The following is a 26169-nucleotide window of genomic DNA, read 5'->3' as shown; positions in this document are numbered from 1 at the left end:
AAGTGTGGCTTCGAGGTCTGGGAAGTCCCACTGCTCTTGGCCTGGCACTGGGGGGGTGGGCACCCTTCAAGAGACCATTGAACGCGCCCCCCAGTGCACCGCATCCCAGCCCGACTGCAGAGTGCAGCAGCCAGGACTCTGTGTGTGGCAACACAGCATGTGGGGAAGGCTCCTGCACGGAGTGAGGCCCAGGGTCCTCTCCTCTGGTTAGACCCGCACCCCAGACTCTCAGGCAGATGCAGGGCTCCTGTGGTGCCCCATTGGCTCACAAGTCCTTGCCAACTTGTGAACTCTTGGGATGGGGCTGGCCCAGGGGCTGCTCAAGAAGCACTGGCATGACTCAGGGGACGGGTGGGTTAAGGACAAGGCAAGGGAGAAGGCTGCGGCAGGGCATTCTCCAGGGCGGCCTGGCAGAGGGGGTCCCTTGCTTGCAGATGAGTTAGAGAGCGCACAGGCTGGGGGGTGGGTATGCTGGGCGATTCTCCAGCTGTCACAACCGTATCAAAGGAGAGGGGTTCAGCTGCCAAGTTCTTGTTGGGAAGGCTGAAGGGACCCCTACCTCCCTGTCCCCGGAACAGCCTGGCTCCTTTGCCTGAGGACTCCTCAGCTGGGCCTTACAGCTTATTGAGTCCCTCTCCCCTTTTCCAGCAAGGAAAGCACCTTCCTCAAAATCACACAGCAAGCCAGTGACCCAGCCAGAACCAGCGCCAGACTCCCAGCTCACAGTCCCACCTGTTCCCCACGCTGACTGCACCCCTCCCCGCCATGGCCAGTGATGAGACTGTGCTCCAGGTGGGCTCAGGCGCCCCAGGTGAATGCTGCAGGCGATATGGTTTCATTTCAGGTAGAAGAAACTTCCAGCTGGAGTTATTTTCGGGAGACATCACAAGTGTGGAGGCGAGTCCTGCAGGGGTGGTAGGGAAACAGGAACAAGGCCACGTGGCTGGGACGGGGTGTCTGGAAGCCTCCAGGGGCTGTGCCAGGGTGGAAGTCCTGCTACAGGAACCTGATAGGAGGCTCCTGCAGGGCACAGCTAATGCCTCTTGTCCCCTCAGCAGTAAGGCAGACGGGGAGGAGCTCTCAGACTGCACTTCCAGGGCAGGCCTGGCAAAGAGGGGCCCCTTGCTTGTGGATGGTGTTAGACAGTGCACAGGGTTGGGGGGCAGGATTCTCCAGCTGTCACAACAGGATCTAAGGAGAAGGGTTCAGCTGCCAAGTTCTTACTGGGGAACACTAGCCTAGACAAAGTGAAAATGGCTTCTTAAATGAGGGACTTCCCAGGGTCTCTATGGGCTCATCAGCTCAGGAGAAGCCGCCGGCAACCTCCCCCAACTCATCTGAGCAGGGACTGCTTTCTCGCAAGGCAGACCTCCCACACAATGGGGCCCATCTGCCTGGACCAGAGCCCCCTTGCCAGAAGGCTCTCTCAGCTGCCACACCTGAGCCTGGACCTCAGCCTCCTGATTGGAGAAAACTCTGATAGCACTACGTGGGGTAGTAGAGCTGCCGCTGGGAGGGGAAGAGGGCCCAGCTCCGGGTCCCTGGGTCTGCATGGAAAAACTGTGGTTGTCACCGGGCTTCCTGGGAGCATCTGGGGAGAGGGAGAAGCTGGGCTCGGACCTCCCTCCTGGGAGCTGCAGCATCGAGCTTGTGGAGAACTGAGCACAGCAGGAGGAAGTTGTAAGCAGCCAGGGGCCTCCCCCTCGGCATCTGCAGCAGCTGGGGCTTCTGCCAGGCCCTGGCGCTCCCTCACTTCCAGCTGGGACGGCCCTGGCCCACCACAGCCCAGGGCCCTCTCTGGTGACTCAGCACTGGCCACAGGCCCCTTTGCAGGGCCTCTTCCTGTGCAGGGCCCAGGGATGGTGGGGAGGGGGCCCAAGGCCTGACCTCCAAAGACGGAAGCAGAGAGCTCTACAGGGCAGCCCCAGGGACCCTGAACTTGACCCCTCCTGTCTCCCTCAACCTCTGAAGGGCCACGAGAGCAGTTGGTCCAGGAAAAATGAAGTTTTATTTTCATAAATACTCCTGCTCTCACTCACACACTGACCCCACTTCTGACTACGGACAGATGGATGGACAGACGTGAGACGCCCATAGGAGGCCCCAGCAGAGGCCAATGAATGAAGGAGACACATTGAGAACTCTAGGACCCCTAGATCCCCTTGCTGGGACCACGAGCCTCTGGCATTACCCTTGGGCCCCCATAATCCCTCAGGGGACCCAATGGCAAAGGGAGACCCCCAGGAGGAGTAGGGGCTGGGTGGGGATCCCCCAGCTTGGCCCCCTGAGGCTATGACCACAGGGCCAATCCGGAAGAAAAGCAGAGTCAAACCACACACCAGAGTGCAAACAGCTGGGGGTGTAGGCGTCACCCCAGTCACCGGGTTCCTATGGAGGAGGCCTGAGCTGGTCCCCAGCTCCAGCATGGCCCCCGAATTATGGCTGGGCCTTCCCATAAGGCATAAGAGACAGGCGGGGAAGAACCCACCCCAGCTGGGGTCGGGGCTGGCCTGAGGTCCTGGCCCTTCCCTGACAGCCGTGCTTCTTCCCCATGACCCCAAGTTCTTCCAAGGCCACGCAGCCCCTCCCTCTCCAGGTCCCGGTGATGATGGAGACCCCAGCAGCACAAACCCAGGCCCAGCCTCCTACTGGGTTTGGCTCAGCAGGGGTGGGGGGTGGAACAGGAGGGGGAAGAGTCACTTGAGGGCTACAGAGGTGTGGGAAGAAGCACCAGGCCTGGGGGTGAATGACCATGGGTAGCAAAGGGTGGCCCTGGCCACCACTGCCTCCCTCCAGGCTGACAGTGACCGGTCCCTCTGCCCCTTCCTCTCCCTAGCCTCTCTGTTCTAGAGGCTCCCCCAGGTTTCGGGTGGGGGGAACTGGTCCACATCCCCCAGCTCGTTGTAGGTCTGGTCGCCCATGGTGAAGGTGAGCTTGTAGCGGAGGCGAACCTTCTCCTGGGGCAGAGATGTGGAGGCAGAGGGGTCAGAGCAGGAGAAGCGGCTGCCCCCACCCTACAGCACCACCCTGGGGGTCCCTCACCTTCTGGGGGTTGGCAAGCAGCAGGACCTGGGTAATAGCTGAAGGGTGGACGATGGGGTTAAACGCTGGCAGCTCTGTGCCAGAGGGTGGCTGTAGCTTCACCTTCATAACCTGTGGGCAGAGGGCAGGATGGGCACAGCTAGCCCTGGCCACTTCTGCTGCTCTGAGGAACCAGCCTAGCCTGCCAGCTTCCCTCTGGGGGTCCTGGGGCTCAGTCCTTTGGGTCCCTTCCACCCCCGGACCACCCAGCAAGGGAGGGAGACCTGCCCTCTGCCAGTGGCTCCCCACCCAGCCCCATGTCAGCCTGCCTTGAGAGGAGGGAGGCATGCCCTGTCTGCCTGGCTTGTCACCTTGGGGACAGCTGACTGGAACACAATGTTTCGGATGGGTTGGGGTGCAGTGCTCAGCATGGAAACCACCACCACCAGCACGTCGGAGCGCCCTGGCAGTGGGTCACGGGCAAAGTGGAAAAGGACGCGGAAGCCGTGCTGGTCATATACAGTCACAGGCAGGATGTTGCCTGCGGGAGAAGGCAGGAGGGCGATGGGACAGCGAGCCGGAGCGCAGCCGCTCAGCCCCCACCCAGCTTGCCTCAGGTACTGGCTGCCACACAGCCAGCAAGAGCAAAGGCCTGCCTCAGGGCTTTACCTGGACCCTGGGTGGCGGTGCAGGCAGGGCACAGAGCGGTGCCCAGAGAGGGCAGATGAACCTCCAGTCTGACAGTGGAGGCAGGACACCCACCCCGGAGCTGAGTCACAGCCCAAGTTCCCCTGGTGCTGTGTGGCTGCTTCCTGGAGTGCTGGGGCGAGGGACTCTGGGTGAGGGTGAAGCTCACCCCGAGTCACTCGCCTTCTCTGAGCTCAGGTGAGAGGTACAGCTCTACCCACTATTGGGGGACAGTCAGGGGGCAGTATCTTTGGTCACAGGGAACTCACAGAGGGCAATGCTGAGAGGACCACCAGACCTCATGTGTCTGCTCGGGCCCGGGGCTGGGCCATGGTCTTCCTACTGCTCCCGGGCTGGAAAAGCCCAGCCTTGGATCTGGGTCTTTATTCTGTAATTTGGGAGAAACTCCAAACCTCTTTTGTGTCCTGGGCCCTGCCTTCCAGGGGAGGAAGAGGCCCAGGGTACACTCCCTAAGAGGTCGACTTGCTTGTGTAAGCCTGGAGTTTATACAGCAGTCCTGTGATTGCTCTGGGGCAGATAAGGAGTGACTCCTGGGGAGGGGAGGGCCTTGCTCAGAGCTCCCCACTGATTGGCCAGTGGCAGAGCCAGGGGAGGCCCCACCTTCCCACCAGCTTCCCCAGACAGAGCTCCCGACAGGGCATCGAGCTGACCCGGCCCAGCCTGCGCCTGCCCCTGCCCTACTCACTGGGCTTGATGGACTCCAGGGGCACAGTGATGCTGGCCAGTGAGAGCTCAGTTGGTGTGGGCTGCTGCGGAGGCCCAGGGCGCTCTGGGGACACTGTGTGGAGAAGGCTGGTGGCACTGGAGCTGAGGGAGCTGCAGCTGGTGCTCTTATTCTGCAGGTCCCGGAGTGTGAGCCGGGGGGCTGGCTGCTGCTTCTCCCTTAATTGGGGGACAGTGCATTAAGAAGTGATTCTTAGGCCGGGCGCGGTGGCTCAAGCCTGTAATCCCAGCACTTTGGGAGGCCGAGGCGGGTGGATCACGAGGTCAAGAGATCGAGACCATCCTGGTCAACATGGTGAAACCCCGTCTCTACTAATACAAAAAATTAGCTGGGCACGGTGGCGCGTGTCTGTAATCCCAGCTACTCAGGAGGCTGAGGCAGGAGAATTGCCTGAACCCAGGAGGCGGAGGTTGCGGTGAGCCGAGATCGCGCCATTGCACTCCAGCCTGGGTATCAAGAGCGAAACTCCGTCTCAAAAAAAAAAAAAAAAAAAAAAAAAAAAAAAAAAAAAAAAAAAAAAGAAGTGATTCTTGGCCAGGCGTGGTGGCTCATGCCTGTCTTCCCAACACTTTAGGAGGCTGAGGTGGGCAGATAGCTTGTGCTCAGCAGGTTGAGACCAGCCTGAGAAACATGGTGAAACCCTGTCTCTATAAAAAAAATAAAAAAAAAAATAGCTGGGCGTAGTAGTGCACACCTGTGGTCCCAGCTACTCAGGAGGCTGAAGTAGAAGGATTGCTTGAGTTTGGGAGATGGAGGTTGCAGTGAGCCGAGATCACGCCACTGCACTCCAGCCTGGGTGACAGGGTGACAGAGACTCCCTCTCAAAAAAAGAAGTGATTCTTTGGTGACCAAGAGATAGGGGCACAGGAAAAGCTGGGCTTCCTGGCTCTTTCCCTGATGCACGGCTGTCTCTCTGGCCTTGGGTCTTCTCACCTTTAGAAGGAGCAGCTCTTGTTCTCTCTCCATCCTGCACCCTGCCTGCTCACTCCAACCCAGTGTCCTCCTGCTGCTGGCCCTCTTGGCCTTTGGCCTTTCTCTAGGGAGCTGGGAATGCCTGGAGGAGGCCAGGCCAGTGGGCCCAGGTCTCTGTCTCATAAACTCTGTGCTCTGTGAGAGGGGCACTGGGCTGCCTTGGGCACTGCTGTGTTTCCAGAGGCAGGTGTAGTGCTTGGAATCTGCTGCTTCTAGAACAAGCCAGCAACGAGCCTCTTCCTGCTGGGCCTGGACAAGCCCAGGAGAAGCTGCTGGTTTGTGGGAACAGGGAGTGCTCCCCACCCCATGCCGGCCATGGTGGGCCCTCACCACCGCACTTGCTGGGACTCCGGGGGCAGAGACTGCTGCAGGAGGGTCTTCCCCAGGAGGTCTAGGTCATCCAGACCGCTGCTTGCTGGCAGGGATGTCTGCGCTGGGGGTCGGCTTTCCATGCTGGGGGCCTGGGCCAGAGCAGGGGCTGGGGGCTCAGTGGCATCCGACGACTGTGGGGCAAAGGATGCAGGTGGGCGGGGCTGTCTAGAGGCATCGGCGCCACCTGAACCTGCCCTGAGACTCAGTGTCCTCCTTGCAGATGACATCTGGGAAAGCAGCCACAGAGGCAGGGACCCCAGACCACCCGTGTCCATGATGCAGGGTGGCTGGGTCTGGTTGGGGGTTCTACATTCCAGGGACCTCTGTCACCCTCAAGAAAAGAGGGATCACCCATCTCAATCCCAAAGGCTGGGCTGCAGCCCTGAGACTGAGACTTGGAGAAGACACAGCTGGAAGTAAGGAGAGGCCCTCTTCCCTGGGTTGGTGTCTCCAGGCCCCTGGGCCACCCGCTGGCAGAGCCCGTCCATGCTTTCAGTTTCCCCAGGCGGCCTGTCCCAGCTGCCCTGACCCTGAGACTTCAAGAGGCCAGGCTAGTTTGTGGTCCCCTCCTACCTGGAAGCTGTTCCATCCGGTACCATCCAGGCTTGGGCCTGAAGGGGGTGTGGGGTCACTGAGGCCTGAGGGGAAAGCAGGAGAGAGGTGAAGGAACTGGGCTGACCCTGCAGAGGCCAGAGCGCCAAGGGGCATGTGTGCTGGCGTGGGGCTCCCTGCCCCCTTTCTGAGGCTCCACATGGAGGGGAGAAACCCACGCTTTCAGAAGCAACCAGCAGCAGAGCAGAACTAGAAACCAAGATCCTGGCAGCCCCTGGTGCTGACCCCACACATGCTTCCCCTCTTCCCAACCAGGCCACTCTGAATCTACTGTGCACACAGACAACAGACATCAGGACTTTCATCTTCACTCGCTGGCTGGCAGCAGAGAGCAGCTCTGTGCCCGCCTGAGGCTAACTGCCCACTCGAGGGATGCCTGCTGCGTGACCGTGGGCTAGACACCATGCTGGCTGAGCCACAATGTCCCCATGAGTACAAGGACAGGGCTCGACTGGGGGCAATGCTGAAGGTCCTGTTGGCCTTGGCATGTGCCAGTGAGGCTGACTGGTACCACAGAGGGCTGGGGGATCCTGTGGATGGCCCTGAAACTAGCTGCGGATGGGAAGGATCTGACTTAGAGAAGATAAGTGATCTTGTTTCTAGCAAATCCTGAAAAAGTGAGGTCCAAACTGAAGCGCTACCTGACAGGCAAAGGCAAAAGTACCAGGAAGCTGGGGCAGCTGGGTCTCTTCTAGCTGTGCCTCTTAGAGGCCGGAGATCAGGTGCACTAATGATGCCCTGGATGTGTCAGGCCCTGTAGATGCTTTGAAGGTTGTTTGATTAATCCTCAAACAACCTTCAAACGGAAGGGCGAGGTTCTCAGCCCTCTTTTAGTGTAAGAAAATGGACTCAGAGGCATTAAATAACCTGCCCAAGGTCACGCAGCTGGAAAGTGGCTGAGTCTGGACTTGGACTGAGCATGGCCCGACTGCCAGCATCTGAACACAACTCTGACACTTGGCTGTGTGATCCTGGCGGGGGTGGGGGGTGGGGAGGTGACAGCCTCATCTGCAAAATGGAGACAGCAGCCAGGTGCAGTGGCTAATGTCTGTAATCCCAGCTATTTGGGAGGCTGAAGCTGGAGTTCGATGTAAGCACAGGCAACATTAGCTAGTGCCTGTGGTCCCCTCTACTTGGGAGGCTGAGATGGGAGGATTAGTCAAGGACAGAAGTTTGAGATCAGCCTGAGCAATATAGTGAGACCCCATCTCAAAACCAAAGAGAGTTGGGCACAGTGGTTCAAGCCTGTCATCCCAGCACTTTAGGAGGCCGAGGCGGCCAGCTCACTTGAGGCCAGGAGTTCATTATCAACCCAGCCAACAGGGGAAACCCTGTGCCTTTAAGAAACAAATTAACCAGGTGTGGTGACACACATCTGTAGTCCCAACTACTCAGGACCCTGAGGTGGGAGGATCGCTTGAGACAGGGGAGGTCGAGGCTGTCTGAACACCCTCTTTGACAGACAGGAACCCTATCCAACCCCTGCCATGGAGAGCAGTGAGGACCATGCCCCTCTGTGGCCCCAGGGCCTGCTCTACTCCCCAGGCCTAGGCACTTCTGGCTGGGCTGCCCTGGCACTTCTGGCTCCTGCGCCCCCACACTTTGCCTCTGAGAGGAAACCAGAAGGAAGCTGGTGGCTCAGGGCTCTGCCGATGCAACTCGGGGACAGGAAGTGCAGCGCGCACCTCGCTTCTCCCGTGGCGGTGGCACCGTAGCTGCTTGCGGGGGGTCTGGCGGTCCTGCAGTACTTCCCTACTCACCAACTGCAGCTCACCAGGGCTGGCTCCACAGGGGAAGGTAAACCTTGTATAAGCGTTCATTGACCATCCTTTACCTGTGTAGAATGGGGTAAAGGTCTTCTCCCTGAGGTCACCCTTGGCTCTGAATGAAGAGGGGGCGGCTGTGTTGGGCTCGTAAGCGGCTTCAGGGAGGGTGCTGGCTGATGGGTTCACAAGGGGGCTCACAACCAGGCCTCCTTCCCTCAGCTCTCCCTCCACACCCCAGGTCATTTCCCTTTATTTGCTTATGGACAACGAGTCAGAGCAGCAGAGCAGCTCAGCGTGTGGCTTCAGGATCAGAGCCTAGCTCAAGTCCTGGAGCCCTTTCTGCACAAGTCACACAGTCTTTTTCTTTTTCTTTTTTTTTTTTTTTTGGAGACGGAGTTTCGCTCTTGTTACCCAGGCTGGAGTGCAATGGCGCGATCTCGGCTCACCGCAACCTCCGCCTCCTGGGTTCAGGCAATTCTCCTGCCTCAGCCTCCTGAGTAGCTGGGATTACAGGCATGCGCCACCATGCCCAGCTAACTTTTTGTATCTTTAGTAGAGACAGGGTTTTACCATGTTGACCAGGATGGTCTCGATCTCTTGACCTTGTGATCCACCCGCCTCGGCCTCCCAAAGTGCTGGGATTACAGGCTTGAGCCACCGCGCCCGGCTGTCTTTTTGAGATGGAGTCTTGCTCTGTCACCCAGGCTGGAGTGCAATGGCGTGATCTCAGCTTGCTGCAACCTCTGCCTCCCCAGTTAAAGTGATTCTCCTGCCTCAGCCTCCCCAGTAGCTGGGACTACAGGCATGCGTCACCACACCCAGCTAATTTTTGTATTTTTAGTGGAGACAGGGTTTCACCATGTTGCCCAGGCTGGTCTCAAACTCCTGACCTCAGGTGATCTGCCTGCCTTGGCCTTCCACAAGTGCTGGGATGACAGGTGTGAGCCACCGTGCCTTTCTACGCATTGTGCAGTGGGGCTGTTCATGGCACCTGCCTGTGGGGACTGTGAGGGTTGTCTAAGACAGGACAGAGTGCAGCAGTGGGCACTACACCTAAGGAAGCCCTCCTGGAACCCAGGCAGACCCTGCCCAGGGCGGCCTGGGCTCCCGTAGCTTCTTTAAGGCCTTCAGGCCTGGTTTTTGCTTCAGAATTGGCTCAGTAGACCACAGTCTGAATCTTGGCTTCCAATACATCCCTGAGGAGTCCTTTGATAGGGCCTAATATCTCTGCTCTTCATTCCTTCAGCGGCTCTGAGGAGGAGGCTCTTCTGCAGCTCAGCTCTCAGAAGCGGGGAGAGGGCTGCTGCCCTGAAGCTAGCTGGTACCACTTTGCTTCTTCCCCGGGGTGAGCCTGGTCCCTGCTGAGCTCTGGAGCCTAAGCCTGCCAGGAGTAACAGCAGGCCTCGCCCTGGACCAGCTTGGATCACTGAGTCCCTTGTGCCTGGGCCTCAGCTTCTCTGGAGCCTCTGGGTGCTGTGGAGCCCAGAGCCCGCTCTCCTTGGTGGATAAAGAAACTGCTGAACTTTTGCCCAGAAAGTTCCCAACTGTAGGCTCTAACCTGTTGCAGGGAAATCCCCTGGCTCCCCCTGGCTGCCAGCCTCACACCCTCTGGCCGTGTGGCCTTGCACAAGCTCCCTACCTTCCCCGAGCCTCAGTTGTGAAATGGGCCTAACACCCATCCACGTGGCCCACAGGATTCAAGCCCGCGGTAAGTGGTACTGGTGTTCTGCCAGCTGTGAGTGCGTCCTGGGATCATGCCCCACTTGCTGCTGAGCCCGCCCTCCTCCAGACCTGGCCCCTTCCTCACCCAGAGACATGAGCTCGTCATCAAGCAGGGAAACTGAGGCACTGGGCTGCTCGGGGCTGGCCTGCTCGACAGGGCGGGTGGGCATGGTTGGGTAGGTGGTGCCCGCAGGTGGGAGATCCAGACCTGAGAGATCCAGCAGGGCCGAGGTACTCCCTGGGGTGGGAAAGAAGAGGCTGGCAAGTCCTAGGTGTACACGTGTCTCTTGGAGTCCACAGGGTTGTGGGGAGCAACAGCCAACCCTCATGCTTTACCACTGGCCTCCTGCTTCCCTGTCCTTGGCCACCCAGCCCCTGCCTGGAAGCTGCTCAACAGGACCTGTCTTTGGCATATGCTGGTACTTCTGTCCAGAATGTACTTCCTTCTGAGCTCTACTGGGCAAATTGCTACCCATCCTTCATCCTAAAGGCCCTGCTGAAGCTTGGCTGCTTGCGTGTGGTGCCTCCATCCCCACTTCTCCCTAACAGAACCAATTCTAACTCCTTCTGTGGCCCCCAAGATCTTACCCTTATTAGAACTGGGTCTGTAATGTGTACTTCCCTAACCCCTCCCACTTTCAGCCTCGGGGCTGTCGCCCAGCACTATACAACAGGTGCCAGATTTGTCAAATGAAAGAAAGCCTTCCTTCTACCCCTTCTACCGCCTGTCCTCACCAAACCCTCAGCTCCCCCGCTCTCCCACATCCAGACTGCTTCCCCACAGCTGCGTGCTTGGCACAGACTTCACCCCAAGCTCCCTCCCTGGGGCCTTCCCCATCTTAAGGGGCCAGGGTCACTCTGGCAGTCAGACCAGCAGCTCAGACACCAGCACACCACCCTGCACTCTCTGTGCCCCTCCAGCCTGATGGATCCCCTCCCAGCTCTTCTGCCACCTCCTCACCAGGGATGGAGCCGGCTGTGGCGTCACCGTTGACCTCCTCGCCCCGCACCAGCTGCTTATACAGGTTGATCACTTGGGTGAGGTTGTCATTGGCCTGCAGGATCTCAGCTGGAACAGGCAGGAGGGGAGAGGCCAGGCTGAAGGACTGTGGGGGCCTCTGGGTGGCAGGAGACGAGCACCCCACAGCCATCACAGCCTGTATGTGAGGGGAAGGGACGGGGCAGGGGAACATCCTATCTCTCCGCTGAGACTGTGGCCTTCCGCTACCTCCCTGGTCTCACCTCCCACCCACCCCTCATTCACTCCCTGCCATACTGCCTGGCTGTCTCTGAATACGCTGGGCCCGCTCCCGCCTCCAGGCCTTCGCTCCAGCTCTGTTCTCTGCCTGGCTTCATCCCTTACTGCCTTCAGGTCTTCACCCAAGGGTCACCTCAGGAGGCCTGTGCTAACCCCCTCCTGTGAAACCTCATCCCGTCCCTGCTTATCTTCCTCTATGCCGCTTACCACCGTGACAAACTATGGTGATCATGGACTTGGTTACTGTCTGCCTCCTCACACTAAACTACCATGAGGAGGCTTCAGTCAACTTTTTTTTTTTTTTTTTCAAATATAAATATATCTGTAATAGAGATGAGGCCTCACTATGTTGCCCAGGCTGGTCTTGAATTCCTGGCCTAAAGCAATCCTCCCACCTCTGCCTCCCAAAGTGCTGGGATTACAGGTGTGAACCACTGTGCCCAGCCTTCTGCCAACTTTGATCACTGCCAGATCCCGGAGGGCCTAGAACAGTGCCTGGTACCAATCGGGCCCTTGGCAACACTGCTTCTCCAGGTGCCAGGGCATGGGGCAATCTGGGCAGCAAGCCTTGTGGGTGGATCTCCTGCTTAACGAGGGAGTGGAGGGTACCCAGACCGCGGCCCAAGTGGCCCGGACTGACATGTGGGCAGAGATCAAGGAAAAGAACCTGGTATGTGGCCTTGGCATAAGCCTTCAGGCTCAGGTCTGGAACTGCCTGGGCTGTGGGATGCACTCTTAGCTTCCATTCTCCCTCACCAGGGAGGAAGGTCCGGGGCAGATGGCCCTCCGTCTCCCTGGCTCTGCCACTGTTCTGCTCTGTGATCTGGGCAAGTCATTTCCCTCCCTTAGCCCCAGTTGTGAAAGGGGATGGTTCTGCCTCCTGTGCAGCTGCTGGCAGTAAATGAGATGCCGTGAAGAGGACTGGCCCACAGGGCCTCTCAACAGCGGGCAGCCCCTGCTCTCTATCCTCAGAGTGGAGAAACCCAAGGTCGGTGCTGGAGAAGAGGGCCCCCTGGTGGTGGCTCCTTCCAACTGCAGCTACTTGGCAGGGCCTGGGGGAGGTGGGGGTAGGAGAGTAGGGGACCTGACCTCAGTATCTGCCCCGGGCTCACCTAAGGCCTCATCATTGTCCTCTGTGTCGCTGGCCAGTCGGAAGAGCGTGGGCCGCATCCGCTCACAGCGCTGGTACAGTTCCTGAGGGCAGCAGGGCGGGCAGGTCAGGGCCTGAGTGGACTGTGGAGTGGGCAGGGAGTGGGGGAGGCGGGTGCACCTTCATGAGGTCCTCACTGCTACCGGCTGCTGCGCCGCCCTGGCTGTGGCTCATCACCATCTCTGTGAGCAGTTTCACGTTGTTGTTCACCTCCTCGATGGCATTCACCCGCTTCGAGATCTTCTCCATCCGCTTCTGGTCCTGGGGACACATCAGCCAAGGGCCCCTGAGAACCTGTGCCCTGCTCGGCCTGGATGAGACACTGCCCCCGCCACTCGAGCGAGTGTGCTGGGATCCGGGTGATGGCTGGCTGACTGTGGGATGAGACTCTCGGTGGGGCTTCAGCAGGCCCTGCCAGGAGCCCCTCATGCCCAGAAAGGGCACGCTGGCCCAAGAAGACCCCACTGCCCAGGTGTCTGCACAGGCTCATCAGGATCTCCAAGGATGGCCCAGGAACCTGGGTTTCCAGCCCCCTCGCCAGGTGCTTCTGAAGGCCCAGGGCCCTAGACGTCCACTGTGGTTCTCAGTGACTTGCCCTCCTTGTGTTTGCCCTTTCAAAGGAGGTTCCTGTATTTTATAGTGAAAGGGGACCTCTGTGGTCACCAGGTGCAGCCTAGAAATGAGCATGAAGACCCTTCCAGTGTCCATTGGTGCCTGGCAGATGGGGGAGACTACCTTTAAAGGCTGCTGCTGGGAGCAGCCCCGCTTTCCCCTGCCCCCACTTAGTGTGCATGCCCCTCCCTTGAAGAGTGAAAGGGCCTCATGCAGTCCTCCCACTTTGGCCTCCAAAGTGCTGGGATTACAGGCATGAGACACCACATCCAGCTTTGAAACTTTTTTTTTTTAGCACTTTGGGAGGCCGAGGGGGAAGGGTCATTGAGTCCAGGGGTTCAAGACCAGCCTGGGCAACAAAGGGAGATTGTCTCTACAAAAAATAAAATTAGCCGGGTGTTGTAGCATGTGCCTTTGGTCCCAGCTACTCAGGAGGCTGAAGGGGGAGGATCACTTGAGCCCAGGAGGTCGAGGTTGCAATGAGCCATGATCATGCCACTGCACTCCAGAATGAGACCCTGTCTCAATGAAAAAAAGTTTCAGCAGGCACCCACAAAACATATGCATATTTACTTTAAAATTAAACATTTGAGTGGCTCGTGCCTATAATTCCAGCACTTTGGGAGGCTGAGGTAGGCAGATCGCCTGAGCCCAGGAGTTCCAGACCAGTCTGGGCAACATGGCAAAACCCCTACTCCACAAAAAACACAAAAGTTAGGCAGTGGCTCTGGGAGGCTAAGGCAGGCGGATCACCTGAGGTCGGGAGTTCGAGACCAGCCTGACCAACATGGAGAAACCCGGTCTCTACTAAAACTACAAAATTAGCTGGGCATGGTGGCACATGCCTGTAATCCCAGCTACTTAGGAGCCTGAGGCAGGAGAACTGCTTAAATCCAGGAGGCAGAGGTTGCAGTGAGTTGAGATTGCGCTATTGCACTCCAGCCTGGGCAACAAGAGCAAAATTCCACCTCAAAAAAAAAAAAAAAAAAAAAAATTAGATAGGTGTGGTGGCTCACATATTGAGTGCCAGCTGCCTGGGAGGTTGAGGTGGGAAGACTGCTTGAGAGGTCGAGGCTGCATGATCATGCCACTATACTCCCACCTGGGCAAGAGACTGAGTCCCTGTCTCAGGGTCTCAAAAAAAACCTCCTCATACACATACACATATACACAATTATGTTATTTATGTATTTTTAAACATATACTGAGGCCTAATTCATTTCTAACTTTTGAGGAAGAGGTAGCCAGATACCCAAAGGCCCATCCAGGGCAAGTCACCCAGGCTGCTGGGAGTTCTTCCCTGCACACACTGGTCCCCAGCATCAGTCAGCTTCTCTGCTGTGACAGCCCTGGGTCACTGTGGGGCTCCCTGCATGTACTGACACACACAGCCCCATCTCGGCCGCCCCGCTCAACACCCCCATCCTGCCTCCTCCCTGTGCTGTGGGCTCGGTCGTTACCTCCTGCACCATCTCTTTGATGAGCTTATTGGCTGCGCGGAGGTCTTCAGGGTGGGAGCTCTTCAGCAGGCGGGCCAGCATCTGCAGAGACAGAGGGGTGTGACTGTGAGGGCAGCACCTGGGCCAGGGGTCAGAAGGCTGGAGTCACATTATGGCTCCCCACTTCCTGCCTGTAAGACCTGAAAAAGTTACTTAAGCTCTCTGTGAAATGGTGAGAATTTACTGACACCTGAGAGGGTGGCCATAGGCCAGCGGAGACGCCGCACATAATGTGCACACCACAGTACCAGGCAGAAACAGGTAATCAACAAGTGGCACTTCTTATATCCCCATGGTTTTCTGAGAGCGAGAACCTTCACAGTAGGTGCCATCCGGGGCTAGGGCTGGGACTGGGACTGGGGAGAGGGGAACTTTTACTTTAACCTCTTTATTTTAATCTTACCTCCTCCTGTGCTGTTTAATTTTTCACCCACAAGTTTTATTAACTTTAACAAAACAATCAGTAAAATTCTTACTGAAAAGGTCAAAATACATAGAGATATGTAAACTCCTGATTAACCTATGAAATGCCCTCAAACAAACTCCAGGGACACCAGACACACTCCTGTGTGTGTGGGTGCTGTATGGGACATACTCAGCACATATTAAGTGCCTAGTAAACAGCACCCATCACCCACAACGGTGCCTAGGCTGTGTGTGCTGCTGTTCCAAAGGCTGAGGCCAGGTCAGAACCCTCAGACCCACACCTGGGCTCAGAGTCCCCATCTGTGCCTCCCTGGAGTCTCACCTTGGATTTCTCCTCATCTTCAAAGATCACATTCTTGGGCCGTGGAGGAGGAAGGGGAAAGGTGGTGTCATCTGGAAGCCTGGGGTTGGACTTCACAATCCCTGGATGAGATGAGTGTCAGAGAGGCTGTCAATATGTCCCGGGCCAGGAGTACGAGGTGACATGGGATGGGGGCAGGCAAGGGTAGGACAGAAAAGGAAGGTCAGTCTTTCACCAGCATGCTGGCTCTGGACTCTGGGTGGCCTGGGCCTGCTCTTGACTGCATCAAATTGCCTGGGGGAGATGGTTTGGGGGACATATATTTTGAGGCCACTCCCTGGAAACCACTCTTTGAGGGTAAGCTTGATTCGAACCCACCTTCTTTCCACCCAAGCTAGCCTCAGGCAGAGCACAGAAGGCCCCACTAGCTGTATGTTCTAGTTAAAGGGGTTAAAGGACAGACCCATGACCTTGCTGGCTCAGAAGCCCCCGAAGCTGTTGGAGCCCCAGCTCATGGTGGGGGAGAGGGGACAGGCCCTGGTCACCCCCACCTTCTATGTGCCTGACTCACCCTGCTTTTTTAGCATCTGGTAAGCCTCTGTGATTTTCACCTCCTCGGGCAGGCCCACTGTCCAGCTGTAGAGGAGCTCCAAGATCTTGTTCTTCACCTTCTCTGATGTCCGAGAGCCCAGATACTTCAGGGACACAGTGGGGAGGCCTTTGGTACTACCCAGCACCACTCACTTCAGCCTCAAGCCCTGCCCACACCTTACTGCCTCCCCAGGACTCCCCTGGGAAGCCCTCTGGCCTATAGGGTCCTCACCGCCCCACCCAAGCAGCCTGGGATAGATTGAGTTCACCTACTACCCCTGCCACTTAGCTGTGTCAGCCCTCAGTGTCTGTTTCCCCACCTGTTAGGTGGCACTCAGGCGAGGATGCAGAACTGACATGAGGGACAGGCCTGCTCGCAGTCAACTCTGGGGACTTAGCTTTGACATCCCAGGAAGGAGGAGCCAGAGGGCTCCAGGCTGCCCAGGGAGGGACAAGTGTGGGACTGGGAGGCCCTGGGCCCACTCCCCATCTCCTAGCAGCAAACTGAGCTGGGGAAAGTGGCTCTCACACCAGAGTCCCCTCTTGGGAGGAGAACGGGAGGCCATCTGGGTCATTCAGTAGCTCTGGTTAAAGGATGGGTCTGGGCAAGGAAGGGCTAAGGGGGTGGGCTGACACTCAAAGAGCTTAAGAAATCACGGTTAGCTGGGTGCGGTGGCTCACGCCTTTGGGAGGCTGCACTTAATCCCAGCACTCTGGGAGTCTAAGGCGGGCTGATCACCTGAGGTCAGGAGTTCGAGACCGGCCTGGCCAACATGGTGAAACCCCGTCTCTACTAAAAATACAAAAAATTAGCCGGGCATGGTGGTACATGCCTGCAATCCCAGCTACTGAGGAGGCTGAGGTAGAAGAATTGCTTGATCCTAGAAGGCGGAGGTTGTGGTGAGCAGAGATTATGCCATTGCACTCCAGCCTGGGTGATAGAGCAAGACTCTGTCTCAAAAAAAAAAAAAAAAAAAAAAAAAGGTCCATGGTCTCTAGAAAGACTCCTCGGGCTGAAGACCAGAGCTGGGGATGGCCCATTTGGAGCCAGTAGGCTCCATCACTTGGGTCTGTGGCCTTGGATGCCAAGGCCCAAAGAGGCTGCTCTTGTGTGGTGGGAACAGGGAAAGCTGCCAGAGACCTGGTAGGGTGCTGCAGCCAGGTCTACAGCAAATGATCTCAGGCCAGGGATCACTGACACATCCAGCCATCTGTCAGCTGCACATGCTGACAGATGTATTCCCTGGAATCATTTTTCCCTAAGCACCGGGCAGTTCCACAGCTGCCCCGCTCCTGGCCAGCCTGAAAACACTCTTCCCTGAGACCCCAGGCTGGCCCAGAATGGGTATGAGGGGACTGTGAGAAGGGAGCTGTGTTTGTGCTGGGTCTGAGTTCTAGTGGGGGGCTGAGATGGTACCCCAGCAGGAGGCTCCCTAGAAAGCGGCAGTCGCTCCACCCCCTCAAGGTCCTCTTTCCTCTCCCAATGTCTGACAAGGCAGGTCTGAGCTTGGGCTGGGAGCACCAACCTTGGGAGACACGACCTTGATGAGCTCATTGAGAAAGCGGAACTTGCCCACTTCGTCGTGGAACCGCTTACCACAGCTCTTCATGCAGGTTTCCAGCACCTGTGCAGGGAGGGGGATGGGAGGGGACACCCAGGAAGTATCAGAGGCGGTGGCCTCCCTCCCACGCCTTGGCCAGGACCCAGAAGCCCATGGTGGACATTTAGAAGGCAGAGAATGACCTGTGAGGATGGAAGATTCTGAGTCACAGAGGCCTCTGGGACTGGTCATCACTCCCTGGGGGACAGGGTCACGCCCTACAGTGCACAGCAATGCCCAACCTGTAGCAATGCTCTAGGCTCCTCCATAGCTTAGGCCCCGCATCTGAGTACCAGCTGCACTTTATTTGCTTACTGTCTTTCGTTTTTTTTTAAAAAAAACATATATAGGCCAGGCATGGTGGCTCACACCTGTAATCCCAGCACTTTGGGAGGCTGAGGCGGGTGGATCATGAGGTCAGGAGATCGAGACCATCCTAGCTAACATGGTGAAACCCCGTCTCTATTAAAAATACAAAAAAAAAAAAAAAAAAAAAAAAAATTAGCCGGGCATGGTGGTGCTCGCCTGTAGTCCCAGCTACTTGGGAGGCTGAGGCAGGAGAATCGCTTGAACCCAGGAGGTGGAGGCTGCAGTATGCCAAGATCGCACAACTGCAATCCAGCCTAGGCAACAGAGAGATACTCTGTCTCAAAAAAATAAAAAAGAAAAAAAAACATATATAGACAACATCTACCTTGGCCTTATCCTAAGCTGTGTCTATGAAATCACAGGACTCATCATACTTGAGAAAAAAAATGTAAAAACAAATATATAATAATAGGCTGGGTGCAGTGGCTCAAGCCTGTAATCCCAGTACTTTGGGAGGCTGAGGTTGGTAGATCACCTGAGGTCAGGAGTTCGAGACCAGCCTGGCCAATATGGTGAAACTGTGTCTCTACTAAAAATACAAAAATTAGCTGGGCATGGAGGCAGGGGCCTGTAATTCCAGCTACTTGGGAGGTTGAGGCAGGAAAATCACTTGAACCTGAGTGGCGGAGGTTGCAGTGAGCCAAGATCGTGCCACTGCACTCCAGTCTGGACAACAGAGCAAGACTTCATCTAAAATAAATAAATAAATAAATAACAATAATGATGATTATTTAAAGACAGGGCCTCACTCTGTTGTCCAGGCTGGAGTGCAGTGGCACAATCATAGCTCATGATAGCAGGCACCTGTAATCCCAGCTACTTGGGAGGCTGAGGCACGAGAATGGCTTGAACCCAAGAGGCGGAGGTTGCAGGCTGCAATGAGCCAAGATCGTGCCACTGCACTCCAGTCTGGGCAACAGAGTGAAGACTCCATCTAATAAAACATATAATTATAATAATGATGATGATGATTTAAAGACAGGGCTCACTCTGTTGTCCAGGCTGGAGTGCAGTGGCACAATCATAGCTCATGCAGCCTTGAACTCCTTGCCTCAAGTGAGCTTCCCGCCTTGGTCTCCCAAAGTGCTGAAATTACAGGCGTAAGCCACTGCACCCAGCTAAATACCTAAATATTAAAAGAGAAACTGTTTCTCTGCCACTACTTAAAATCAGCTTTGCTCTATGGTGGGTTTGTATGTGGCCCATGCTGGGGCCACAGACAGTACACTCTTCTTCCTCTGCTATTGAACAGATGCAAAGCCTCAGGCCCAAGCCAGGCACCACCTTTCAGCTCTAAAAACGTGCAGATCCTGGATGCAATATTCCAGGAGTGTGGCCTCAGCAGGTCTGGGCAGGGCCCTGATTCAGTGTGTTGAACACGCTTCCTGCTCGCAGCCAATGTGCAGCTGGGGCAAGGACCCCCCTGGACCAGGACGACCCTAGGGGGCCTTCCCTCAGCAAGAGGCCTACGTGTATGGATGCTGGGGTGGGAGGCCAGCCCGCTGGCTGTGGTGGGACCCTTAGAGCAGGTCTGGACCTCCGTCCTGGGCCATCTTAGCACAGCTCTCTTGGGCTCTGAAGAGCCTTATGGACCCCAAGAACCTCAGTCTTGGCCTCCCTTGCTGTCATCACATGGCAGGGGACGGATAGGCAGCCTCTCCCCTTCTTACTGTCAGGGCCTGGATTGCCTCCCACTCCTGTGGGGACTGGATCTTGTGGGCCAACAGCCGGGTGGCGAGCGGAGGCCTGGGTGGGAGAACAACACGGAGTCAGAGTCACCATGGAGTCCCGGTCACCCTAGGGGAAGGCCACCATCCCAGCCCGTCAGGACTTCAACTTCAGTCCTCCTCCAAGGAGCCCCGGTCACCCTAGGATAGGGCCACCATCCCAGCACACAGGACTTCAACTTCAGTCTGCCTCCAAGGAGCCCTGGTCACCCTAGGGGAGGGCCACCACCCCAGCCCACAGGACTACAGCCCTCCAAGGCTTCTGTGGGCATATGCAAAGGCCCAGCTCCCTCTCAAATCAGATGTGGCCTGGGATTGTGGCAGGGCAGGGCCAGGCAGTGAGTGCAGGCAGGGACCTTCAAAAGGTGTGAGCTCAGCCCCTGGGCTGGCTTGACTACGAACTCTGATGTGTCACGTCCTTGGCTTGGCTTGCCATACAGACAGCTATAATATGCCACGAGAGATGGGCAGACAGTTCCCTGGAACTCAAGGTGGCAAAGGATGTTCTGCTGTGGCAAATCAGAGCAGCTTCATGGTGGAGATGGTGATATCATCTACCGAACTTTAAAAGGCCGGTCACCAGTGACAGTAACAGCTCACACATGCCGAACACTAGTCATGTGTGAGGAGCCGCCCGTGCACTTTCCTGCCTAAGCTGCATAAGGCAGGCAGCACCATTATTCCCGCTTCACCGTGGGAAGTTCCTTCAACTGGGAAGAAACTGAGGCTCAGAGCAACCACTTACCTAAGGTTACTCAACTAAGAGAGTGGATGGAACCCGCACCCAAGCAGCATACACCAAAGCACACACACCACTGTCTGTGGTTCCCAACCTTTAGTATCACCTGGGCAGCCCACTAAGAATGTCCACCCCTGGCTGGGTGCAGTGGCTCACACCTGTAATCCTAGCACTTTGGGAGGCCGTGGTGGGCGGATCGCCTGAAGTCAGGAATTCAAGACCAGCCTGGCCAACATGGTAAAACCATGCCTCTACTGAAAATACAAAAATTAGCCAGGTGTGGTGGTGGGTGCCTGTAATCCCAGCTACTTGGGAGGCTGAGGCAGGAAAATTGCTGAACCTGGGAGGTAGAGGTTGCAATGAGCCAAGACTGTGCCAATGCACTCCAGCCTGGGCAACAGAGTGAGACTGTGTCTCAAAAAACAAAAACCAAAACAGAATGTACATTTCTGACAAGCATTCTAGGTGATTCTTTGTTTTGTTTTGATGGAGTCTCACTCTGTTTCCCAGGCTGAAGGGCAGTGGCCCAAATCTCGGCTCACTGCAATCTCTGCTTCTCGGGTTCAAGGAATTCTCCTGCCTCAGCCTCTCGAGTAGCTGGGACTACAGGCACATGCCATCATACCCAGCTAATTTATTTTTTTCTTTTCTGAGACAGAGTCTAGCTCTGTCGCCCAGGATGGAGTGCAGTGGCGTGATCTCAGCTCACTGCAACCTCCGCCTTCTGGGTTCAAGTGATTTTCCTGCCTCAGCCTCCCGAGTATCTGGGACTACAGGTGCGTGCCACCACGCCGCATTGATTTTTTGTATTTGTAGTAGAGACATGGTTTCACTGTGTTAGCCAGGACGGTCTCCATCTCCTGACCTCACGATCTGCCCTCCTTGGCCTCCCAAAGTGCTGGGATTATAGGCATGAGCCACTGAGCCTGGCCCATGTCCACCTAATTTTTGCATTTTTAGTACAGGGTGTCACCATATTGGCCAGGCTGGTCTCAAACTCCTGACCTCTGGTAATCCGCCAGCCTTGACCTCCCAAAGCGCTGGGATTACAGGCATGAGCACTGTGCCCTGCCAACATTCTAGGTGATTCTAACACAGGTAGTTCTGGTTCTTCCTTGAGCAAAGGGCCTTTGGCCTCCTCCCGGTTGGGGAACATGCGGTTCTCCCTCTGGGTGGTCCTTCCCCACAAGGCACTGGCTGCGGGTCTGGGGGGTCTGGGTTTTATCAAGTTCAGGACTAGCATTTTCTCTCTGTGAGATGTGGGGGCAGATCTGAGTCCCCTGAGCCTTGATTTCTTTACCTGTTAAATGAATCCAGCAAGGCCCACCACGCCAGAGTGTGACACACAAGCAGCATTCGGTACCAAGTCCCCAGTCCTCATTGCTTTGTGACTATGCTAACAATGAAAACTGGGTGTCCATCCACCCAGGCCACACTGTACCCCAGACTGGGGTCTGGAGAGTAAACAGCAGCTGCAAACAAGTGGGGCTGGCTACCTACCCCTCAAAGTCCTCATTGAGCTGCTCACAGAAGCCGTTGATGCTGGCCCAGTCGAGCTCCTTGTTCAGGGGGTTCGTGGCTCTGTCTGGAAAAGGAAAGCGGGGGTCACTGGGGCCCAGCAGTGAGACCCCCGCTTTTCCACTCCTGACTCTGGCAAAGGTGTGGTCAGGAGTGGGAGAGGAGTGTGACTGAGCACGTGGGAAAACTCTCCCCTTGCCTTCGTGCCCTGACAGCCTCAAGACCTGAGTGTGGGTGTAAACGAGCAGATAAGCACAGCTGCCCTCCAAACACTTCAGAGACTACGGTCGGGGTCCTTCCCTTCCTCTCCACTCCCCCCACCCCTGCAGCTGGACCCCTCATGCCAGCCCCACCTCCTCTGATTTCGCTGAGTACAGCGTCCCCACAAGTCTCATGGAACTGGAATTTATGCTCAGAGGAGATCCAGAAGTAAGGGAGAAAACATCATGGTCCTGCCCTCAAGGAACTGCGTAGCTGGGAAGTGGGCTATGGGAAGCTAGGTTCTCAATAAAGTGTGACAGAGGGACGTCAAGGAGCTGTGGAAACCGGGAGGAGGGGACTCAGTTCAGTTTGGGGCCGAGGAGGCTGCCTGGAAGAGGCAACGCACAAGCAGGGACCAGGAGGACTCACCCAAGCTGGAGCTGGCCCACCTCTGACCCCGCTCATGGCTGCATGGCCAGGAAAGATGCGGGTAACCGCACAAGGCAAAGCATGAGAGGCCTCAGTAAGGACTGTGAGTTTTACCTCCTGCCAGGTTCAAAAGCCCTCATTCCCTTGGAAGTGGCTCAGTGTCCCTTTCCCTAATCCTCTCCTCCTGCCCAGGATAGCAGTGCTGGGTCAGTTCTCTCTTCTGTGTCCCTCAGCTGGCTACGACACTGAACCCCAGCCACTCATGTCCAAACCTGTCTCCCCTCGGCAAATGAATGAATGCATGAGCAGTCAGCTGCAGGCAGGCAGGGGTGAGGTTCTGGGGAAGTCTGAATCCAGAAATGGGCAGTGGCAAAAAAGAGGGCAGACAGATCTACAAGTGGGTGGTAAACTGAGCAGACAGTTACCCCTTTAACCCCCAATACTGGTTAAACAACAATCTAGGTTACATGCTTCCCTGAACCTCCATTTCCCCAACTTGTAAAGTTGAAGTGAAATATGGATTTTTTTTTTTTTTGAGACTAAGTCTTGCTCTGTCACCCAGGATGGAAATGTATAGAGTGGATAGAGTGCAGTGACAAGATCTCGGCTCACTACAACCTCCCCCTCCCAGGTTCATGTGATTCTCCTGCCTCAGCCTCTCGAGTAGCTGGGATCATAGGCATCCACCACCCATGCCTGGCTAATTTTTTAAACATTTTTAGTAGAGATGGGGTTTCACCATGTTGGCCAGGCTGGTCACAAACTCCTGACCTCAAATGATCTGCCCACCTCAGCCTCCCAAAGTGCTGGGAATACAGGTATGAGCGACCGCGTCCAACCGAAATGTAGATTTTGGATGACAAAATACTTTTTGCATGGGAAGGCCATGGGGGCAGCCAGAGCCCGATCATTTCTCCATAGCCAGCCTCTAAGCGTCACCCCTTCCCAGCCAGTTCCGCCCAAGCCTGAGCACCGAGCTGAGGGTGTGTAAGGACCCAGCCCAGGTGGTAGAACAGAGAAGGATCTGTGGACAGGAGGCTGGGGACTGACCCGGCCTGTGGTGCCTACCCTGGGCCATACGTTATGGCAGGGGGCCCAAAGCCCTGGAATTCCAGTGGCTAGCAACCATTCATCCAATTCAGATTTAAGTATTCTGGGTGCTCAGGCTCCAGCAGTGAACAAAGTCCCTGCCCTCCTGAAGCTCACTGCCCAGCAAGAGAAACAATGAATATTCAGATTAACAAACCTAGTGTACTGCAGGCGGTTGCGAAATGTTACAGAGCAAAGCAGAGCAGGGAGAAGTGCAGAAAGCCTCAGGGGTGGGGGGCTGCTCTCCGGGAAGGCTCTCAGAGCCCTGGGGAGCTGCTCTGTGGGAGGGCTCCCAGAGGTAATGCTGAGTTGAGATCAGAAGGACAAATGTTCTCTCTGGGTCTAGATCTCTGTTACAGGAGCCCCACAAGACTCTCCAGTCCCTCAGAGAAATGAAGCCCCTGTTGACCTCCTGAGATACGATGAATATGACCCTTCCCACCCCAGGGGTAAGGGTAACTGTCTACTCTGCCTCTGAGTCCCCAAACAAAGCCTGGGGAACACCAGCCTAACGTTAGAATCACTGCCCATTCAATGACATCCAGCTGGAAGACCCTAAAACAGGAAGTCCCTTCAAGTGTCAAAGACATGTGAGTCAGAGTGAGGTCAGAGCAGCTGATTCTGGACCGCTCCTGGCTCAGACACAAGTGAAGAGGAAGCGCGGGCATCATGAGACATCATGTTTCTCCCCCTGCATCTGGCTTAAAGTCAGGGCCTCCAGGTCCAAGGAGATCTGACTGATCTCCTTGGCCCTTGGCCCCTGACCCTCAGCCCTCTTAACTCTACCAGGGGGTAGTACCCTTTCTAGCAGGCAGTTGAGGAGAACACTGAGAGAGGGAGGGAGGTGTTTCACAACAGGGTTAAGACTCCACCCAGTCACTCCACAGTGCTGGCAATAACAGCAGTTACCTCAACAGCCCGGACGCCTGTAAACTCAGCACTTTGGGAGGCCAACATGGGCAGATCACCTGAGGTCAGGAGTTTCGGATCAGTCTGGCCAACATGGTGAAACTCCATCTCTAATAAAAATACAAAAATTAGCCAGGTGTGGTGGTGCACGCCTGTAATCCCAGCTACTCAGGAGGCTGAGGCAAGAGGATCGCTTGAACCTGGGAGGTGGAGGTTGCAGTGAGCCGAGATTGTGCCATTGCACTCCAGCCTGGAGGACAAGAGCGAAACTGTGTCTCAAAAGAGAGAGAGAGAAAAAAAGAAGCTACCCTTTACCTCCACCCTCCGCAAAGGAAGAGGGAAGATCTTACAATTTTGCAAGGACACAAAGAGGAAGGAAAGGAGAAAATCCCAGCCCCAATGTATCAGCGCCCAGCCAAACCCAGGTATCTCTAACTTCTGCCTGCTTTTAGACTCTCTGGACTCTCAGAAAACCGCCACTGTTGCTAAACCTGAGAATGTTTTTTATGACCCACAGCTCAAGTCCTGTGTCTGAGATCAGTCAGCCCCAGTTGCTGCTGAGACCCAGGTGGACACTTGAGGCGTTCACAACAGTCCGGGGCTGCTGAGTGCCCCTTATCCACCCCCTTCCCCTCTGCTGGCCAGAATGACTCTGAAACAGCCCTGGAGATGATGTGGTTCTGGGGACAACCTCATGGTTCAACTCTGCTCAAGCCTGGCTTAAAAGGGGCCAGCCATGACCCCAAACCACGCTGCTGGTGTGCCTGGGTCCAAGAGGCTTCTCTGAGGCCCTGGCAACGACAGGGCTCTAACAGCAGTTAGAACCTTGGGAAGAGCCTACACTAGACCAGGGAGAAGCCAGCCACGGTTTTCAGGGGCAGAGTCCAGGAGCACGGCTGTGAGAGCGGAGGATCATCAGGGCTGTGCGTTAAGGAGCTCAGGTGGAGGGTTTGGGGCTAGGAAGCCTAAGCAATAGGAAGCTGTGTCTGAGAAGAAATAAGAAAAAAAAGGGATGCGGAGGCCTTTGAAGGAAGTTCAGCAAGAGCTGGGAAAGGCATGTTGGAGGCTGAGGGTCGAGGCTGAGGGTAGTGACAGGGTGCTTGGAATTATAATACTTCGGAGTGTAAGACCAGATCTTCTCAAGCCTGTAGGGTGCGGGGTTTTCTCACTGTGTGGCCAGAGACCGGGAGCGGGCGGCGGGAGGAATCATATGGGGTAGTGGGTCCTCCCTTCCTGTACGGGGTAATGAACAGATGTGAGTAGTTGTGGGCACCAGGAACGCCATGCAGGGCCAGAAAGTGGAGGATTCCGGGCCTGAGAATAGCAGGGTCCCTCCCTCCCGAGTACGAGATGCTACCCGGGGGGCCGCTACTCCGTGGAGCAACGTGAGCCTGGGGGGTTGCAGGCTGCTCTCTCCGCCCGGGGGTTCCCAACGCAGCTCACTCCCCTACCCAGGGGTCGTGGCCCAGGGACCAGATGGGTGGGCGGCGCCAGCTCCCACCGCGGGGCCGCGCTACAGCAGGGGTCCTCCATAGCTACGGGGTCTGAGGGGCCGACTCAGGACACCGCCCCTCCCGGGCCGGGGGCGGGGCGTGAGGAGGGGGCGCCCCGTACCCCGCCCCCGCCGAGAAGGGGACCGCCTCGTGCCCCCGGTTCCGGTTCCGGTCCGGCCCGCGCCCCTCCTGGACACTCACTGATTCGCGCCTCCAGAGTCTCCGGCTCCATCGCTGGCTCCATCCGCCACGGGCCCCCAGCCTCGGCACCGCCCCCCGCCCCCTGCAGCTCTCGCGGGACCTCCTGGGCACCGCCCTCTGCCGATTAAAGGGGCAACTTCGGCCCCGACGCTCGGGAGC

At 56.4% G+C, this 26169-nt stretch overlaps 2 protein-coding genes and 1 long non-coding RNA gene across 5 annotated transcripts in view; 2 read left to right on the top strand and 1 right to left on the bottom strand.

Annotated features, from left to right (window-relative positions):
• Positions 1-1989: 1989 nt before the first annotated feature.
• GGA1 (golgi associated, gamma adaptin ear containing, ARF binding protein 1) lies at positions 1990-26095 on the bottom strand. Of its 3 annotated transcripts, XM_012458909.2 has the most exons (17): positions 26011-26095; positions 21671-21755; positions 19375-19450; positions 17261-17359; positions 15715-15838; positions 15165-15265; positions 14378-14458; positions 12426-12566; positions 12268-12349; positions 10859-10966; positions 9983-10135; positions 6371-6435; positions 5756-5928; positions 4415-4611; positions 3393-3562; positions 3043-3153; positions 1990-2957 (listed from the first exon to the last, which is right to left on the bottom strand). In XM_012458909.2, the coding sequence occupies exons 1-17, from the start codon at positions 26051-26053 to the stop codon at positions 2847-2849; spliced, it is 1920 nt and encodes a 639-aa protein (XP_012314332.1). In that variant the 5' UTR covers positions 26054-26095; the 3' UTR covers positions 1990-2846. The 3 variants fall into 3 exon arrangements, 2 of the variants coding, with proteins under 2 accessions (XP_012314332.1, XP_064224088.1); XR_001108422.2 differs by lacking the exon at positions 3393-3562 and having other exon boundaries at positions 2872-2957; XM_064368018.1 differs by lacking the exons at positions 1990-2957; positions 3043-3153; positions 3393-3562 and adding an exon at positions 3790-4259.
• On the top strand, positions 5935-11479 carry LOC135271241 (uncharacterized). The gene is made up of 2 exons (XR_010339357.1): positions 5935-8206; positions 9422-11479. It is a non-coding gene; the product is annotated as an uncharacterized LOC135271241 (long non-coding RNA).
• LGALS2 (galectin 2) overlaps positions 24726-26169 on the top strand; it is a 31952-nt gene continuing 30508 nt past the window's right edge. The window contains exon 1 of the mRNA XM_012458914.3: positions 24726-24741. The gene's annotated coding sequence lies outside the window, so the exon portion shown is untranslated. The remainder of the gene's footprint in view (positions 24742-26169) is intronic.

The sequence above is a fragment of the Aotus nancymaae genome, unplaced genomic scaffold, assembly GCF_030222135.1.
Source record: "Aotus nancymaae isolate 86718 unplaced genomic scaffold, 86718_ANA_hifiasm-v0.15.2.pri h1tg000076l, whole genome shotgun sequence".
Lineage (NCBI taxonomy): Eukaryota > Metazoa > Chordata > Mammalia > Primates > Aotidae > Aotus > Aotus nancymaae.
This window is presented reverse-complemented; position numbering and strand designations above follow the sequence as displayed.